At 41.2% G+C, this 17,511-nt stretch overlaps 1 protein-coding gene across 3 annotated transcripts; it reads right to left on the reverse strand.

Moving 5' to 3' along the window:
• Positions 1-1,113: 1,113 nt before the first annotated feature.
• On the reverse strand, positions 1,114-15,825 carry LOC146493588 (uncharacterized). Of its 3 annotated transcripts, XM_085149508.1 has the most exons (16): positions 15,671-15,825; positions 14,843-14,901; positions 14,569-14,586; positions 14,361-14,393; positions 14,248-14,283; positions 14,093-14,122; positions 13,969-13,998; positions 13,790-13,831; positions 10,976-11,005; positions 10,819-10,869; positions 10,699-10,731; positions 10,495-10,515; positions 3,492-4,256; positions 3,103-3,159; positions 2,914-2,963; positions 1,114-1,507 (listed from the first exon to the last, which is right to left on the reverse strand). In XM_085149508.1, the coding sequence occupies exons 1-15, from the start codon at positions 15,679-15,681 to the stop codon at positions 2,953-2,955; spliced, it is 1,227 nt and encodes a 408-aa protein (XP_085005634.1). In that variant the 5' UTR covers positions 15,682-15,825; the 3' UTR covers positions 1,114-1,507; positions 2,914-2,952. The 3 variants fall into 3 exon arrangements, with proteins under 3 accessions (XP_085005634.1, XP_085005636.1, XP_085005635.1); XM_085149510.1 differs by lacking the exon at positions 10,976-11,005; XM_085149509.1 differs by lacking the exon at positions 10,495-10,515.
• Between the last annotated feature and the right edge of the window lie 1,686 nt (positions 15,826-17,511).

Genomic DNA, 17,511 nt, shown 5'->3' on the forward strand with positions numbered 1-17,511 from the left:
TCTTATCTTAATGACCTTGTAGTACCATATCACCCTATTAGAGCACTTCGCTCTCGCTCTGCAGGCCTACTTGTTGTTCCTAGAGTATTTAAAAGTAGAATGGAAGGGAGAGCCTTCAGTTTTCAGGCCCCTCTTCTGTGGAACCAGCTTCCAGTTTGGATTCAGGAGACAGACACTATCTCTACTTTTAAGATTAGGCTTAAAACCTTCCTTTTTGCTAAAGCATATAGTTAGGGCTGGACCAGGTGACCCTGAATCCTCCCTTAGTTATGCTGCAATAGATGTAGGCTGCCGGGGGATTCCCATGATGCATTGAGTTTTTCCTTTCCAGTCACCTTTCTCACTCACTATGTATTAACAGACCTCTCTGTATTGAATCGTATCTGTTATTAACCTCTGTCTCTCTTCCACAGCATGTCTTTATCCTGTCTTCCTTCTCTCACCCCAACCGGTCGCAGCAGATGGCCGCCCCTCCCTGAGCCTGGTTCTGCCGGAGGTTTCTTCCTGTTAAAAGGGAGTTTTTCCTTCCCACTGTCGCCAAAGTGCTTGCTCATAGGGGGTCATATGATTGTTGGGCTTTTCTCTGTATCTATGAAGCGCCTTGAGGCGACATTTGTTGTGATTTGGCGCTATATAAATTGAATTGAATTGAATTGAAATTGAATAGAGGGTGTGAATAGTGTTGAGGTGCTGCAGAGAGCAGCCTGAGGAATGTGGCCATGCAGCTAACTCCGGTCTGACTGCTCATTCCCAGCCACAGGGAATTCCTTATAAGTCAGTAAAGGTGATTTCAAACTTTTTCCGTGCAGAAGATTTAACCACAGTCAAGCTAAGACCTTACTGATGGTTCCCGTGGCTTACAGCTAGAGGAGACAGGGATCGATGCTTCAACCTTCTCACTGGTGGCCACCCTGCTCTACCACATGAGCCACCAGTCATCAGTTAATTTTCTAAATAATGAATAAAGCATACACTTGTTGGTCATTCCCGATCTCAGTTCTGCTCCAGCTTCTGAACAATAACATCACATTTTGTGATAAAAATGTGTGACTGAAATCAAGTCATTACTGGTTCAGAGAAGCATGCTGACTGTTGGAAGAAAGAGTCGATGAGGTTTCGACAATTCAAACTTTATTAGCAGTTCCTCTGTATACACCACTGACTGGTTTTTCATGTCCTTAAAAACATTCTCTGTAAATTAAAGAGGGACTTATGTACATGTTAATGTGTGAAATCAGACACACAAAACAGATCTGAGCTCAGCAGCTGATTTAATATTTCTGCAGACAAGAAGCCGGAAAGAGAGACACATGGCAGAAAAGAAGACAGTCAGCAGGTGAAAGACATTTCTTTTTTTTATCTGAGAAAACCAAAGAAGCCAGAGGTTAAAACAGACACTGCTAGAAAATGGGGAGAGGAAACAACAGTTGGCTGAACGATGAAATTCATGCAGTTTAGGTTGAAGTCATGGCAGCTGGATTCCACTGTGGAGGCTGTGGGCTTGGCTCTGTCAGGAAACAGTACAGAAAACCTCGGTTCACTTCATACTGCTTCACAGCTCATTGACTGATTCAAGTCTATCTGGGATGGACTCTTCACAGCAACAATTCTTATATATGGCCTGCAGCCACTCCACTCCCTTTTTCCTTCTCTATCAGGTGCTCATTCTCCTCCTATCCCTGTATCCTCCTCTGTCACATCAGCCCTCTGCATGCCCCAATTTACTACACCCACAAACCTCCTCTGAGGTCTTCCTCTTTTCTTCCTATAGCTTCATCTTCATCATCCTTTATCCGATATATCCACTCTCTCATTGATTTCTAGTCCATCCCGCTCATCCTAATATCTTTAACTCCAAACCATCCATCACAGCAGGTCTCACTACTATCTTCTAAACCTTCCCTTTCATTGCTGCTGCTATGCTCTGTCACAAACCGCCCCTGATGCTTGTCTCGACCCTATCTGCACTCTCTTCTTCACCTTTCTTTGGACCACTAAGCCCATATTTAAACTCATCTGCCTTCACTGTCTGTATTCCTTACATGTCTCCCTCTCATTCACATGTATTCTTGCCTTGCTTTTACTCACTTTCCTTCTCTCTCCAGAGGCATACCTGGAGAGAAGAGGCTCGAGGGAGCAGGTGGAGGATTGCATTGGGAGGTCCATGCTCTCATCCCTTAGTCTGTCCATCACCACAGTAAACAAGAAGGGCTCAGGGCAGACCTGATGTAATCCCATCCCTACCTTGAACTCACCTGTCACCCTCTGTCCTCATAAATGTCCTGCACCACCACCCTTCCCTACACATACTTCCTCATGCAGTACCATAGCTACTCTCAGCAGCTGGTGATCCACAAAGACACAGCGAACACCAACCTTCTCTATAGTTCTCTCCATCAACACTCTCAAAGCAAACATCACATCTATAGAAGCTGCAAACAGTCACACTTTCGTGAAAACAAAATTTAAAAAAAATGTTCCTTGAATTGGTGAAAAACAAGTCAGAGGTCTCCAAATGATGTCAGTAGAAAAGTAAAGTTTTTTTCTAATCTGTACACATTATCTTTGGAGTCAAAGGAAGTTAAATTTAGTACTAGTATAACTAGTATAAGACGTACTCTAGCACTTAGATTCTAATGAGCATTTAATAACTTTAGATTGACTACATGAAAGAAATAACACATTGTTGAAAATGCACTTATTTTTCTCAAGATATGTCACCATCTGGTTTGTTAATGTATGGTTCCTTTAGCATAAACATTTTCAGGATCTACTCCTATGTTTTATAGGAAAAGGATACTCTGGGCTTTGGAGAACTTAAATAGGTCCCATGAAAACAAAGACTGTGTTTTCCTATAATCTGTGATTATGGAGAGGTTTGTCTCCATCAGTGAAAACAATATGGTATGGTACCTGCAGTCGCTGAGCTCCCACAGCTCAGAGGCGAAGCATCTAACTGGTAGCTACAAGAAAACACAGATGTTCATTTTTACTTCAACAAGATGTGAAACACTTCATGTTTCCACTTTGTGCTTCTCAGAGAAGAAGTCGATTTGACTCAGTCTGAAATGTGATTGGCTGCGGATGTGATATGAAATTTACCCTGTTTGGTGACGGGGGTGGCATCATCTGATTGGTCCAGTTCACCAGCAGGTGTTGCTGTAACAAGAATAAGAATTAAGAACCTGAAGCTCAGTGATGCAAAGTCTGGTTCTACTGTGGCTCCCTTCATCTAAACTTTTAGTCTTATTGTCTGCTTCCTCTAATCCCAGTTAAGATTTTCAAATGAAACTCATCTAATATCTGTGTGAATGTTTTCCTTCATTAGCATCTTAAATCTTTGTCTATTAATGACTTCAAATTCTTTAAGTTAGTCTTTGAACTCTTCAAGAGTGTTTTCATTGTCAGCCTCTGATTTTTCACTCTGGATTTTCTGATTGTTGTTTGGGACCACATGGATTTGTGACATAAATGACACCATCATTTTTTACCTTCAGTGGAGTCCAGACCATCATCAATTTCATCAGGTTCTTCAGTATCTGCATTTTCAGATTCATCCTTGAAATCCTCCTCCTCCTCTTCCTCCTCCTTTATCTCTTGCTCCTCCTCATTTCCTTCCTCCAGTTCCTCCTGCTGCTCCTCCTTCTCATCCATATCTTCCTCTTTCTCTTCATTTTCATTATCTAACTCTTCCTTCTTCTCCTCTTCTGCCTCATCCTCCTCTTTATCCCCATCTAGCTCCTTCTCTTCATTTTCCTTCTCTAGCTCCTCCTCCTCTGGCTCGTCCTCCTCCTTATCCTCCTCTGGCTCATCCTCCTCCTCTTTCTCCTCCTCTAGCTCATCCTGCTTATCCTCCCCTAGCTCATCCTGATTATCGTTCTCTTTTTCCTCCTTCTCCTCCTTCTCCTCCTCCACTTCTTTGAACTCCTCCTCCTCCTCCTCTTCTGTTTCTTCCTCCTCAGCCTCTTTCTCCTTCTCCTCTATCTCCACCATGTCTTCAATCTCACTGTTATTCATTTGGCTGTCTTCTTCAGCTGGAGTTACACTTTCCTCTTTGCTGTCCTCTTCTATGATAGGCACCACCTCCCCCCCCTCCTCGTCACTGGTATCTTTTTCACTCGTTTCATCTCCCTTCTCCTTCACTTCCAGCTCTTCATCACTCAATGCCTCCCCCTCATCTTCTTTGTCACCATTAGGGGCTGGCTCAGACTCTGTGCTGGTGTCGGCGCTGTTTTCGGGCGCAGACTCTGCAGTCTCTGTGGATTGCAGATAATAATTATGTCTGTGATGAACATGAGGAATAAGCTCATTGTCCTACAACTGTGCTTACACAGAAAGTAAAAACAAACTTTGTTATGAATCATGGATTCTGCTTCAGTAAGAGCTGTAACACTCCTCATCATTTAACACACTTCCTGAGGACTTCACCCAAAGGTTGGAAGGAGGACACGTGCTGAACTGGTTTTGCTTCACGCTACACTCCCTCATTTCTTAATGATTGACAAACCTTCCTCTTTACTGAGGTCAGTTAATCGCTCCCTTTAATGTGTTTCAACACCAACTAAGCTCAACAGATAATCATCCCACCAGGTAATGTGTGCCAGCTCTGAGTTGTTAATTGCTCAGATATACTCATATTAATAATCATCATATTAAGAAATTAATAAATGAGATTTTTATTGCTGACTTCCTAAAATTGACGAGACTGCCATTTGGCTTAGAAGTAAAGTGAACCTTGACATGCACATTTCTGTGGCTTACATATCAATGACATAGTCGGCACAGACCGGGACCCCTTCAGAATTTTACTTGTTAACAACTTTCCAGCAGCTACAGATGCACTACACTACTCAAGTTCGTTAAATGGGAAAAAGTGTGGTTCTTATACAGCACTTTTCTACTCTACTAGAACACTCAAAGTGCTTTAGTCAACGCATATTGTTGGAGAGTAACGGAATCCAAGCTTTACGTTTTTAAATACAAAATATGAGTAACTGTTTTCCGTTACAGTTACTGCTTAAATAGGTGATAATTAGAACACAGTTACTTTGTTGAAATAAATGGATTACACAGCAGTCATTACCTGTTTCATATGTTAGGCTATCCCCTCTCTAATTTGGGTAATTCCACGCATTGCCCTAAACCCAAACAAAACACGCAATAAGAAGCTCTAATGTACGTGTCCTATTAATGTTGGTGGTGTCAGTTACACAGTGGACCTGGAGCCAGCACAACCGAACCAGCAGCGCACGGGCAGGAATGCATTTCTTACTTGGAAATTCTGACACCACTTCACATTTAAAGAAGAAAGGAATGGGTGAAATCTGGGCGTTCAATGCAACCCATATGGAAAAGATATATATAAATCTTATAAAGTTTTTATCTGTCTTCTGTGAAACTTGTATGAAAAGCATACAAGAGTGAAAAAAGATATAAGATCCCTTGAAGAATCTAAGTTTTTACTATTTCTTTTCCATATGGGAAACTCTGTTTGCCAACAACCAAACTGCTCTCAGCGTCAAAAGACTTCAACCTAAAGAAACATCTGGAAGTAAGTTCTTTTTAAAAAACTGATGTTAGCATACTGCAACTACCTTGTAGTATATTTGATGTACTATTGCTGTGTGATTTATTACTATTACTGAAGGCTGCATTATAACCTGCTAGCTGCAAGTAATCATGTGCAGCTCTGAAAGCAGACAGAAAAAAACCATTACTGATACAGACTTTTCTTTTTCTATATGAGATCACTGCAAAAAGTGCAGCCTTACCTAATGTCCACCCTACTGTTACTCATCTTATATTAGGATTTAAAAATCTAGTTGATATTCAATTCAATTCAATTCAATTCAATTTTATTTATATAGCGCCAAATCAAAAAAAATGTCGCCTCAAGGCGCTTCATAGATACAGAGAAAAGCCCAACAATCATATGACCCCCTATGAGCAAGCACTTTGGCGACAGTGGGAAGGAAAAACTCCCTTTTAACAGGAAGAAACCTCCGGCAGAACCAGGCTCAGGGAGGGGCGGCCATCTGCTGCGACCGGTTGGGGTGAGAGAAGGAAGACAGGATAAAGACATGCTGTGGAAGAGAGACAGAGATTAATAACAGATACGATTCAATACAGAGAGGTCTGTTAATACATAGTGAGTGAGAAAGGTGACTGGAAAGGAAAAACTCAATGCATCATGGGAATCCCCCGGCAGCCTACATCTATTGCAGCATAACTAAGGGAGGATTCAGGGTCACCTGGTCCAGCCCTAACTATATGCTTTAGCAAAAAGGAAGGTTTTAAGCCTAATCTTAAAAGTAGAGATAGTGTCTGTCTCCTGAATCCAAACTGGAAGCTGGTTCCACAGAAGAGGGGCCTGAAAACTGAAGGCTCTCCCTCCCATTCTACTTTTAAATACTCTAGGAACAACAAGTAGGCCTGCAGAGCGGGAGCGAAGTGCTCTAATAGGGTGATATGGTACTACAAGGTCATTAAGATAAGATGGGGCCTGATTATTTAAGACCTTGTATGTGAGGAGCAGGATTTTGAATTCAATTCTGGATTTAACAGGAAGCCAATGAAGGGAAGCCAAAACAGGAGAAATATGCTCTCTCCTTCTAGTCCCTGTCAGTACTCTTGCTGCAGCATTTTGGATTAACTGAAGGCTTTTCAGTGAGTTTTTTGGACATCCTGATAATAATGAATTGCAGTAGTCCAGCCTGGAAGTAATAAATGCATGAACTAGTTTTTCAGCGTCACTCTGAGACAGGATATTTCTAATTTTAGAGATGTTGCGCAAATGGAAGAACGCAGTCTTACATATTTGTTTAATATGTGCGTTGAAGGACATATCCTGGTCAAAAATGACTCCAAGGTTCCTCACAGTGTTACTGGAGGCCAAGGTAATGCCATCCAGAGTAAGAATCTGGTTAGATACCATATTTCTAAGCTTTTCAGCGCCGAGTACAATGACCTCAGTTTTATCTGAGTTAAGAAGCAGAAAGTTAGTGGCCATCCAAGTCTTTATGTCTTTAAGACATTCCTGCAGTTTAACTAATTGGTGTGTGTTATCTGGCTTCATGGACAGATAGAGCTGGGTGTCATCTGCATAGCAGTGAAAATGTATGCTATGTCTTCTAATGATGCTGCCTAGGGGAAGCATGTATAATGTAAACAGAATTGGTCCTAGCACCGAACCCTGTGGAACTCCATAATTAACCTCAGTGTGTGAAGAGGACTCTCCATTTACATGCACAAATTGGAGTCTATTAGATAGATATGATACAAACCACTGCAGTGCAATACCTGTAATACCTACAGCATGTTCTAATCGCTCTAATAGAATATTATGGTCAACAGTATCGAATGCTGCACTAAGGTCAAGAAGGACAAGCACAGAGATGAGTCCACTGTCAGAGGCCATAAGAAGATCATTTGTAACCTTCAATAAAGCTGTTTCTGTGCTGTGATGAACTCTGAAACCTGACTGAAACTCTTCAAATAAACCATTCCTCTGCAGATGATCTGTTAGCTGTTTGACAACTACTCTTTCAAGGATTTTTGATATGAAAGGAAGGTTGGAGATTGGCCTATAATTAGCTAAGACTGCTGGGTCTAGAGATGGCTTTTTGAGTAAAGGTTTAACTGCAGCCACCTTGAAGGCCTGTGGTACATAGCCGATTATTAGAGATAGGTTGATCATATATAAGATCGAAGAATTAATCAATGGCAGGACTTCTTTGAGCAGTTTTGTAGGAATGGGGTCTAAAAGACACGTTGATGGTTTGGAGGAAGTAATTATTGAAGTTAACTCAGAAAGATCGATTGGAAAAAAAGAGTCTAACTTAACATCAATGGAACTAAGAGTAGCTGTAGATAATATTACATCTGTGGGATGATTATTGGTAATTTTTTTCTCTAATGATAAAAATTTTATTTGTGAAGAAGTTCATGAAGTCATCACTAGTTAACGTTAAAGGGATGGTTGGCTCAACAGAGCTCTGACTTTTTGTCAGCCTGGCTACAGTGCTGAAGAGAAACCTGGGGTTGTTCTTATTTTCTTCAATCAGTGATGAGTAGTAAGCTGTTCTGGCTTCGCGGAGGGCTTTCTTATAAAGCAACAAACTATTTCTCCAGGCTAAATGATGATCCTCTAAATTTGTGACACGCCATTTCCTCTCCAGATTACGAGTCATCTGCTTTAGGGTACGTGTTTGAGAATTATACCACGGGGTCAGGTACTTCTGATTAGAGACCTTAGTTTTCACTGGAGCTACAGTATCCAGAGTCGTACGTAGTGAGGAGGTGAAATTATTAACAAGATAATCGACCTCTGTTGGGGTAGCGTTCAGATAGCTGCTCTGCTCTGTGTTGGTACAGGGCATTGACGATGATAACAGTGGCTGGATTATATTCTTAAACTTAGTTACAGCGCTTTCAGAAAGACATCTACTTTGATAAAGTCCACTCTCCACTGCTGCGTAATCAATTATTGTAAATGTAAATGTTATCAAGAAATGATCAGACAGGAGAGGGTTTTCAGGAAACACTGTTAAATGTTCAGTTTCTATGCCATATGTTAAAACAAGATCTAGAGTGTGATTAAAGTGGTGGGTGGGTTCTTTTACATTTTGAGAGAAACCAATTGAGTCTAACAACAGATTAAATGCCATGTTGAGGCTGTCATTTTTAGCATCTACATGGATGTTAAAATCACCCACAATAATTATTTTATCTGAGCTCAGAACTAAATTAGATATAAAGTCTGAGAAATCAGACAGAAACTCTGTGTAAGGCCCAGGTGGACGATAGATGATAACAAGTAAGACTGGTTTCAGAACTGCACACGATTACTTCCAGTTAGCAGGCTGTTAATGCTATCCATCAAGTCTAACAGTCTGCAGTTAGACTTGATGGATAGCATTGCAATAAATCACACAGCAATAGTACATTCATGTAGTTGTAAAAAGCATGACAACATATAAAGTAATCCATAATGTTGAGAATACTTTACTGATATTGAGTAACTTAATGGAATATGTCACAAACTACATTTTGGGCCTTGTATTCTGTAATCTGTAGTGGAATACATTTGAAAAGTAACTTTCCCAACACTCAACACAACTTATTCACCCATTCACATCCATTCTTACAAACTCTCATTTCTATGTCTAAGTGCTTTCACAGCAAAATTAATGAATACAGGAGCAGTGTTGGTCAAGTTACTTGAAAAAAGTAATCAGTAACTAATTACTGATTACTTCCCAAAAAAGGTAATCCCGTTACTTTACTGATTCCTTATTTTCAAAAGTAATTAATTACTCTGTTACTTAATTAGTTTACATATTTTTTTTTTGTGTTTACACTCACTCTTTCAAATAGATGCAAGTAAAACACAGCAGAAAATAAATAACATCAAAGACTAGCGGTCCTTTTGCTCTATTTTCACCTGTAAAACAGGGGTAGGGTAGGCGGAGGTTTGCTGTGAATTTCCCATTACGTCGTAGCTACTCGGTGCTTACTTGGAAGTTTAGGGTTTTTTTCGCTGTAAAAAGAAGTTTTCTTCCCACGCACAACGGATGCTAATGTTTTTGTCACTTTTTATGAAATCAAACTTAAAGTAAGGTCAGTACTTCCACACTTTAAACGCTGCACGCTCATACTCTCTCCCGCACTGATATATGATCCACTGTTGATCTGCACACAGCTGTTGTCACGAACGTCGCACTTGCTTACGTCACTGTCATGAGACGTTCTCGCAAAAAATCACGGTTTTAGTAACGCAGTAACGCAGCGTTCCTACGGGAAAGTAACGGTAATCTAATTACCGTTTTTGCAATAGCAATCCCTTACTTTACTTGTTACTTGAAAAAAGTAATCGGATTACACAGGTAATTGGATTACACAAGTAATCGGATTACATTTGTATTTGTAATGTCAGTACAAATACAGCTGCTCTGTGACGGCCTCAGAGGTTGTCTAAGAGAATATTGATGAATGGTAAATGGACTGGTTCTTATATAGCGCTTTTCTACTCTTCTGAGCACTCAAAGCACTTTACACAACTTGTGCATTCACCCATTCACACAAGCATATCGTTCTAAGTGCTTTCTAAGTAACATTCACACTGCATCGGAGAGCAATTTGGGGTTAATATCTTGCCCAAGGATATTACAAGGATGTTACAAGTCCAAAGGAGGTTTGACTTTGACTGGAACAGAGACGTGTGAAACATGTCCTGCTTTTAGGAGGAACAGTCACAAGAATCACATCAGTTTTCTATTTGTTCCTCATTCCTCCAGTGTGCTATTTTTAAAAACCAAACCACGCCCTAACCTTGTGTTTCAGTCTCCTCTGAAGGATCAGAAACAAAGGTAAAAAAAATTTTCCTTGTATGTTTTTAGAAAATTTAACTTCCTTCATCTCTCAGCTTGCTTGCTTGCTCTCAGTCTCAGTCCATCAAGTTTAAGAACGTTTAACTAAAGACAAGAAAATATTTACCATTTGGCTGTTCTGCAGCATCTATGGAGATAAACATGTGTAAAGATGTATACAAAGTAGATTCTTTGTGCTTTGTGACATTTTAAGCAACATTTCAAAACTAGCTCCTTCCTGCATGCTTAAACCAAACCCACCAACAAATATGAAGAGATTTCCATGCTTTACTGGGTTGTAGTCAGCTGGACAGAGAGGTGAAAAAATTACCTTCAGTTTCTTCAGGAGAATCTTTAACGTCACCTGAGCAAGATATAAATAAAACTTGAGTGATGCTTTGTGTGTGTTTCATCATTTGTGTCTCAGCATGAAACAACAGTCTCCTCTCACCTTCATTGCTGTCAGCTGTAACATCAGCTTCATCACTGATGTCTGGACCACCTTACATGAAAGAAACAGAGTGAGAACAAAATCTGGGTAATTATTTGATTAATTCAGACTTCAAAGTGGATTTTAAGTTAAAATCAGCTTTATTACACTCACTGACCTGGTGGCTCAGTGGCATCAACTGAAGGAGCTGAAACACACAGAATGTTAAATGGACTGATTCTTATATAGAGTCTTTCTACTCTCCTGGAACCCCTTAAAACATTCACATATTCACATAAACATGCTCATCCTTAAGTGCTTTGTATTGAACATTCACACACATTCATAATGCGAATGGAGAGCAACTAGGGGTTCGTATCTTGGATATAAGGATATTTGGCATAGAGACTGGAGCAGCCAGGGATCAAGCCACTGACCTTCCCATTAGTAGATGATCTGCTCTACCTCCTGCTACCGCAGTCCCATAGACAGATAGGTGAACACACACACAGTAATTAATGAGTTCCATCCCAGCAGGAGGTCTAGCCTTTCAAGCTTGAGTCCTCTACCAGAGGCCTTGGAGCTTGAGGGTCCTGCACAGTATCGTTCCTGTACCTAGGTTTGCACTCTTCTGGACAGAGATCTCAGATGTTGTTCCTGGGATCTGCTGGATCCACTTGCCTAGCTTTGATGTCACTATACAGAGTGCTATGATTACCACTGAGACCACAGTTACCTTCACCCTTCACATCTTCTAGAGTTCAGCCCAACTTTTTGTGTTCCTTCTTCCTGATGTTGCTTTTGTTTCATATAGCTACATCTGATTATTGCCATCTTCATCTGCTTCCTGCTTCTGCTTCCTCTGCTTCTCCACTATATCTATGTCCAGTTGGTTAGCTATCACCAGTTTGTCTGTCTGTACCTGGAAGACCCACCCCAGTGTCGCATTTTGACATCGGGACTTCAAAGCCATACTCAGCACAGATGTTTCTGTATACTATGCCAGCTACTTCGTTATGGCGCTCTATTTATGCACTGCCTGCTGGCATCTTACAGTGGCTTGCAAAAGTATTCGGCCACCTTGAACTTTTCCACATTTTGTCACATTACAGCCACAAACATGAATCAATGTTATTGGAATTCCACGTGAAAGACCAACACAAAGTGGTGTACACGTGAGAAGTGGAACGAAAATCATTCATGATTCCAAACATTTTTTACAAATAAATAACTGCAAAGTGGGGTGTGCGTAATTATTCAGCCGCCTTTGGTCTGAGTGCAGTCAGTTGCCCATAGACATTGCCTGATTAGCTAATGACTAAATAGAGTGCACCTGTGTGTAATCTAATGTCAGTACAAATACAGCTGCTCTGTGACGGCCTCAGAGGTTGTCTAAGAGAATATTGGTAAATGGACTGGTTCTTATATAGCGCTTTTCTACTCTTCTGAGCACTCAAAGCGCTTTACACAACTTGTGCATTCACCCATTCACCCAAGCACATTGTTCTAAATGCTTTCTAAGTAACATTCACACTGGATGCAATTTGGGGTTAATGTCTTGCCCAAGGGTATTTGGCATGCAGACTAGGTGAAGCCATGAATCAAACCACCAACCTTCCGACAGGTCAGGGATAAAGTTATTGAGAAATTTAAAGCAGGCTTAGGCTACAAAAAGATTTCCCAAGCCTTGAACATCCCACGGAGCACTGTTCAAGCCATCATTCAGAAATGGAAGGAGTATGGCACAACTGTAAACCTACCAAGACAAGGCCGTCCACCTAAACTCACAGGCCGAACAAGGAGAGCACTGATCAGAAATGCAGCCAAGAGGCCCATGGTGACTCTGGACGAGCTGCAGAGATCTACAGCTCAGGTGGGGGAATCTGTCCATAGGACAACTATTAGTCGTGCACTGCACAAAGTTGGCCTTTATGGAAGAGTGGCAAGAAGCCATTGTTAACAGAAAACCAGAAGAAGTCCCATTTGCAGTTTGCCACAAGCCATGTGGGGGACACAGCAAACATGTGGAAGAAGGTGCTCTGGTCAGATGAGACCAAAATGGAACTTTTGGGCCAAAATGCAAAACGCTATGTGTGGCGGAAAACTAACACTGCACATCGCTCTAAACACACCATCCCCACTGTCAAATATGGTGGTGGCAGCATCATGCTCTGGGGGTGCTTCTCTTCAGCAGGGACAGGGAAGCTGGTCAGAGTTGATGGGAAGATGGATGGAGCCAAATACAGGGCAATCTTGGAAGAAAACCTCTTGGAGTCTGCAAAAGACTTGAGACTGGGGCGGAGGTTCACCTTCCAGCAGGACAACGACCCTAAACATAAAGCCAGGACAACAATGGGATGGTTTAAAACAAAACACATCCATGTGTTAGAATGGCCCAGTCAAAGTCCAGATCTAAATCCAATCGAGAATCTGTGCAAGATCTGAAAACTGCTGTTCACAAACGCTGTCCATCTAATCTGACTGAGCTGGAGCTGTTTTGCAAAGAAGAATGGGCGAGGATTTCAGTGTCTAGATGTGCAAAGCTGGTAGAGACATACCCTAAAAGACTGGCAGCTGTAATTGCAGCAAAAGGTGGTTCTACAAAGTATTGACTCAGGGGGCTGAATAATTACACACACCCCACTTTGCAGTTATTTATTTGTAAAAAATGTTTGGAATCATGAATGATTTTCGTTCCACTTCTCACGTGTACACCACTTTGTATTGATCTTTTACGTGGAATTCCAATAAAATTGATTCATGTTTGTGGCTGTAATGTGACAAAATGTGGGGCCGAAAACTTTTGCAAGCCACTGTATGCCCCGCTGTGATGTGCAGGATTGGGCATATGAAGCTAGACTCTGTCACAGCTCTACGCTGAGCCAGAGGATCAGTCAGCTGCGTTTGTGTCTGACCAGATGTGCAGATGCTCATTCCTCCTTCTTTGTCTGGACATAAAACAGTAGACCTGCTCCTAAAACCTTCATCTCACCTTCATCGCTGTCAGTCATGGCCACACCTTCATCGCTGACATCTGAATCAATTTACAGAAAAAACATGGTAGAGTTTGGATTAAGCAATGCAATGATGAACTGAATCACAGCTGTAATCTGGATAAGATTTATTTGAAATTAAGAATGAAAAAACAATTACACTCCAGGCTCCACTGACCTGGTGACCCAGTGGCATCGACTGAAGGAGCTGAAGCACAGAGAGAGAGAGAGAAAGCGAAGGACAGGTGAGCACACGGACAGGTAAGCAGACAGGTAAGCAGAAAGATGAATAGAAAAGTTACCTTCAGTTTGCTCTTCACTTTCATGGACATCTGAGGAAACAGAAAAAGAATTATGTGTGTGTGTGTGTGTGTGTGTGTCTAGTGTGTGTGTGTCTAGTGTGTGTGTGTGTCTAGTGTGAAATGTAAACAATGTGAAGTGTGTGTTGTATTGTTACCTGGCTCTGTTGTGACAGGTTCACTTGTCCTGCCACCTAAAAACAAAATCAACAGAATAAACAATAGTGTGTGTGTGTGTGTGTGTGTGTGTGTGCGTGTGTGTGCGCACTACCATTCAGGTGCTCCAACAGAGGCACAATTCTCTCTGGAACAGAAAAAAAACCCACTTTCATATATCGACCTCTGAGGTCTGTAGGTGGTACTCCAGCCACCACTCACCACCTCGGACACAGACTGAACACTGATTTAAATTGAATTGTTTTTGAAACGGCAGGATCAAAGGTCAAATCTTTAACTAATGCAAGTGACCTTATATTTACCATCTTCTGAGTTTCTCTCTGGAAGGAAAAGAAATGATGACATCAGACACACTGACCACATGTTTCATATCAAACGTGCCACATGTAAAATCATAACTGATGACTACGGGCTTTTAATACTAATGACCCTTAATTAGGTCACTACAGTTAATACAATCTGTAAAATAAATCTGTAAAAACACTTGAATTGTTAAATAATTATAATTTCATATGAAAATACAGACTGATAAACGTGATTGATTAATGATATGATGATAATGATGTCATGGCTTACTCTGGACTGGAGCTGCAAGTGAAACAGCAACAAGCGCAAAGAGCAGCAACACAGTTGACCTGCAAAACACACACACACACACACACACACGATTTTCAATCCAAAGTGTTGCAAAGTGTGATTTGACTGCAGCCTGTTTGCATAATTTGACTATCTTGGTAAAAACATGAAGAACAAAAGCTTTTCGATGAATCGGTTGCTGTGATTTTGACATGTTTTCGATGTTTTTGCTAATAGTCTAAATGGAAATTTAAAGCTAAACGTAAATCTGAACCCAGAATAGGGTCAGATTTATCGGGAAATCTAATCAAAAACCATGACTTCTCTCTCAACAGAACTGCAGGAAAGAAACTAAAGAACATGAAGTGATGAATGCCAGGTGATCAATCTCAGATTAAATGACTGGGCTCCTTTGTGTCTCCTCCTCAGAAACACACAAAGCATCTATTCTTTACCAACATATAGCGAGCCAGCGCAGAGAACCTTTAAGGATCAGTGTGTTACTGTCGGTGAGAGGAAACAGGATTTATTCAGCCAGCAAACAACCCGAACACGGCCTGAACTCAGACAGCAGCACCACACAGAGCCAGACTTCACGCTGTAGTTTACTTTGAAATTATTTCACCTCTCTGTGTTACTGTACAATGTGAATCAGATCAAAGGTTGAAAAGGAGCTCTTGAAAAACTCTGAGAGTCATCGGCTTCATGATTTTCTCCAGGCAGAGAGCAGGAGTGCCTCTTGAGCTTTGTGAAACCATTTAAAGTGGTTCAAAGTTTGAAGACAGTCTTGACCCAGCAGGCTCATTTGTAGCTAAAGAATGAACTCACCGCTGCAGCATGTCTGTAATCCGCAGGTTGATGAAAGCTCTGATCAGGTGAAACTTAAGTGTATTTAAACTCGACTGAAAGAGAGCAGCAGCTTTTTATACTCCTCCTCTTCCTCCTCCTCCTCCTCTGCTCCCTCCTCCGATCACCTGGGCATCTGCACAGACTCACTTTGAGCTTCTTTAAAAGTGCCCTGTTTACATTCAGAGCACAGAATTAAATCCAAATTATTCTAGACCCTGTGGTGAATCAGCATGAAAAGCAAAGAGATGCAGGGTTAGAACAGAACAGCATTCACTTATTGTTCATAATGAAACCAAAGTGGTGGTCTCAGAGCTTCTGCTTCCTGTGTGTTTTCCTTTAAATGACCCTTGACCTCTCGCACCAGCATGACTTTGTTCAACATTAAACTGAACTCCAGTTAATGAAGTCTTTAACTCGTTTCTCCTTGCAGAATGTTTTTTCATGTTTTCTCAACTTCAACTCCTCGTGCTTTCGTCTGATCAGTATTAAATTACTCTGAGCTGATTGTTATCGCAGCACCAACGTTTGAAACGTGACGCTGAGACAAAGCATTGTAACCACGTCTAATTGTTCCACCAGGAAATGTACAGAGATGTGTGTGTGAGCATGTGAGTGTCTGGAATGAATATGTCCTCAGACATGAACCGGTTGGACCACAAAAACAAAGAGCGTCTTCTTTTCCTCTTCACGTCTGTATGTTGATATTTTGTTTTTAGATTATTTATAAATCTGTTTTTCCATTTCTGACCTCAGGAATTCGCATGATAAGGTGGGGCCAGGTTTCACAATGAGCTCACCTGAAACCCTGGCTGATTGGGACCCACACCCAGTTTCACACCTTGGCTCAGGCGATTAGAGGATCATCAGGGGGTCCTTTTGTCCCTCTGTGGGGGGATATTCTCCCACTAGGTTTAAATCTGGGACTCCCCACCATTTGACCTTAGAACTGAAGAAGCTTCTCGGATGAGAGGTGAAACGTCTTCAGGCAACTTAAAGAAGTCCAGACACTTTTCTTTGCAAGCTCCTTTGACTATGAATCTGTATAGATACTATTTTTTTGGCTGGACTGGTACTTGTATAGCAAGTGTCTAAGCAAGGTATCTTACATTCACGCACACTCAGAGTTCAGTAGTTGCCCTTCAATATTCATATTGGAGTAGCTGGAGATCAAACTACCAACCTTTCAATTGTTAGATGACCTGCTCTCCCTCTATCCAAAAGTTGTTTTATAATTTTAAATGGTTACAATGAGTTCTGAGTTCCAGTGTTCAAAAGAAGTGAAAGAATGAACTTGTTTGACTTTGAGACACTCCTTGTGAGCTTTAACATGACCTCTGACCACTGTTGCAGCATGAAAGAGTGCTAGCTTTGTTTAAACAAAGAGCAGGCGCTCACAGTGTGGGTGAACAAATATAGTTATCCTGCAGTGGTGATTATGCAAACATGATGTCAGACTAGCTGACTACAGATTTGGCAATCTGTGTGGTAGGCGTGGTCTCTGTGAAAACATTTTATTTACTGTAAATTATCCTCATGAGTCATGAATTCATCCATGCAGCCAGCCATTCACACTTCTGGAACCTAGTTGCACCAGATTCCAGACGAGCTTACAGTCAGCACACCAGGACTGAAAAACGTGAGCTTTTTAATTCAGAAACTTTCTAGTGAAAACTGGGTCTAATTAAGCAGAAACATTCCAACTTTGATGGAGCAGCTGCTATTTCTAGAAATCTGGCCAAATATATAATTACACAGGGTACAGGCTTCATTCTTAATACTGACAATGGTTTGCCCAATCAAATCTCTTACCACAACTGGCT

This window comes from Neolamprologus multifasciatus, chromosome 22 (assembly GCF_963576455.1).
Source record: "Neolamprologus multifasciatus chromosome 22, fNeoMul1.2, whole genome shotgun sequence".
NCBI lineage: Eukaryota > Metazoa > Chordata > Actinopteri > Cichliformes > Cichlidae > Neolamprologus > Neolamprologus multifasciatus.

Bases quoted from the DNA above. Each gene is read 5' to 3' on its own strand.
- LOC146493588 (XM_085149508.1), bottom strand. The intron at 14,284-14,360 runs GTAGTGCGCACA...TTTTGTTTTTAG, and splicing joins TCTGTTGGAGCACCTGAATG to GTGGCAGGACAAGTGAACCT. The intron at 4,257-10,494 runs GTAAATATTTTC...TGCAATCCACAG, and splicing joins TGCTGCAGAACAGCCAAATG to AGACTGCAGAGTCTGCGCCC.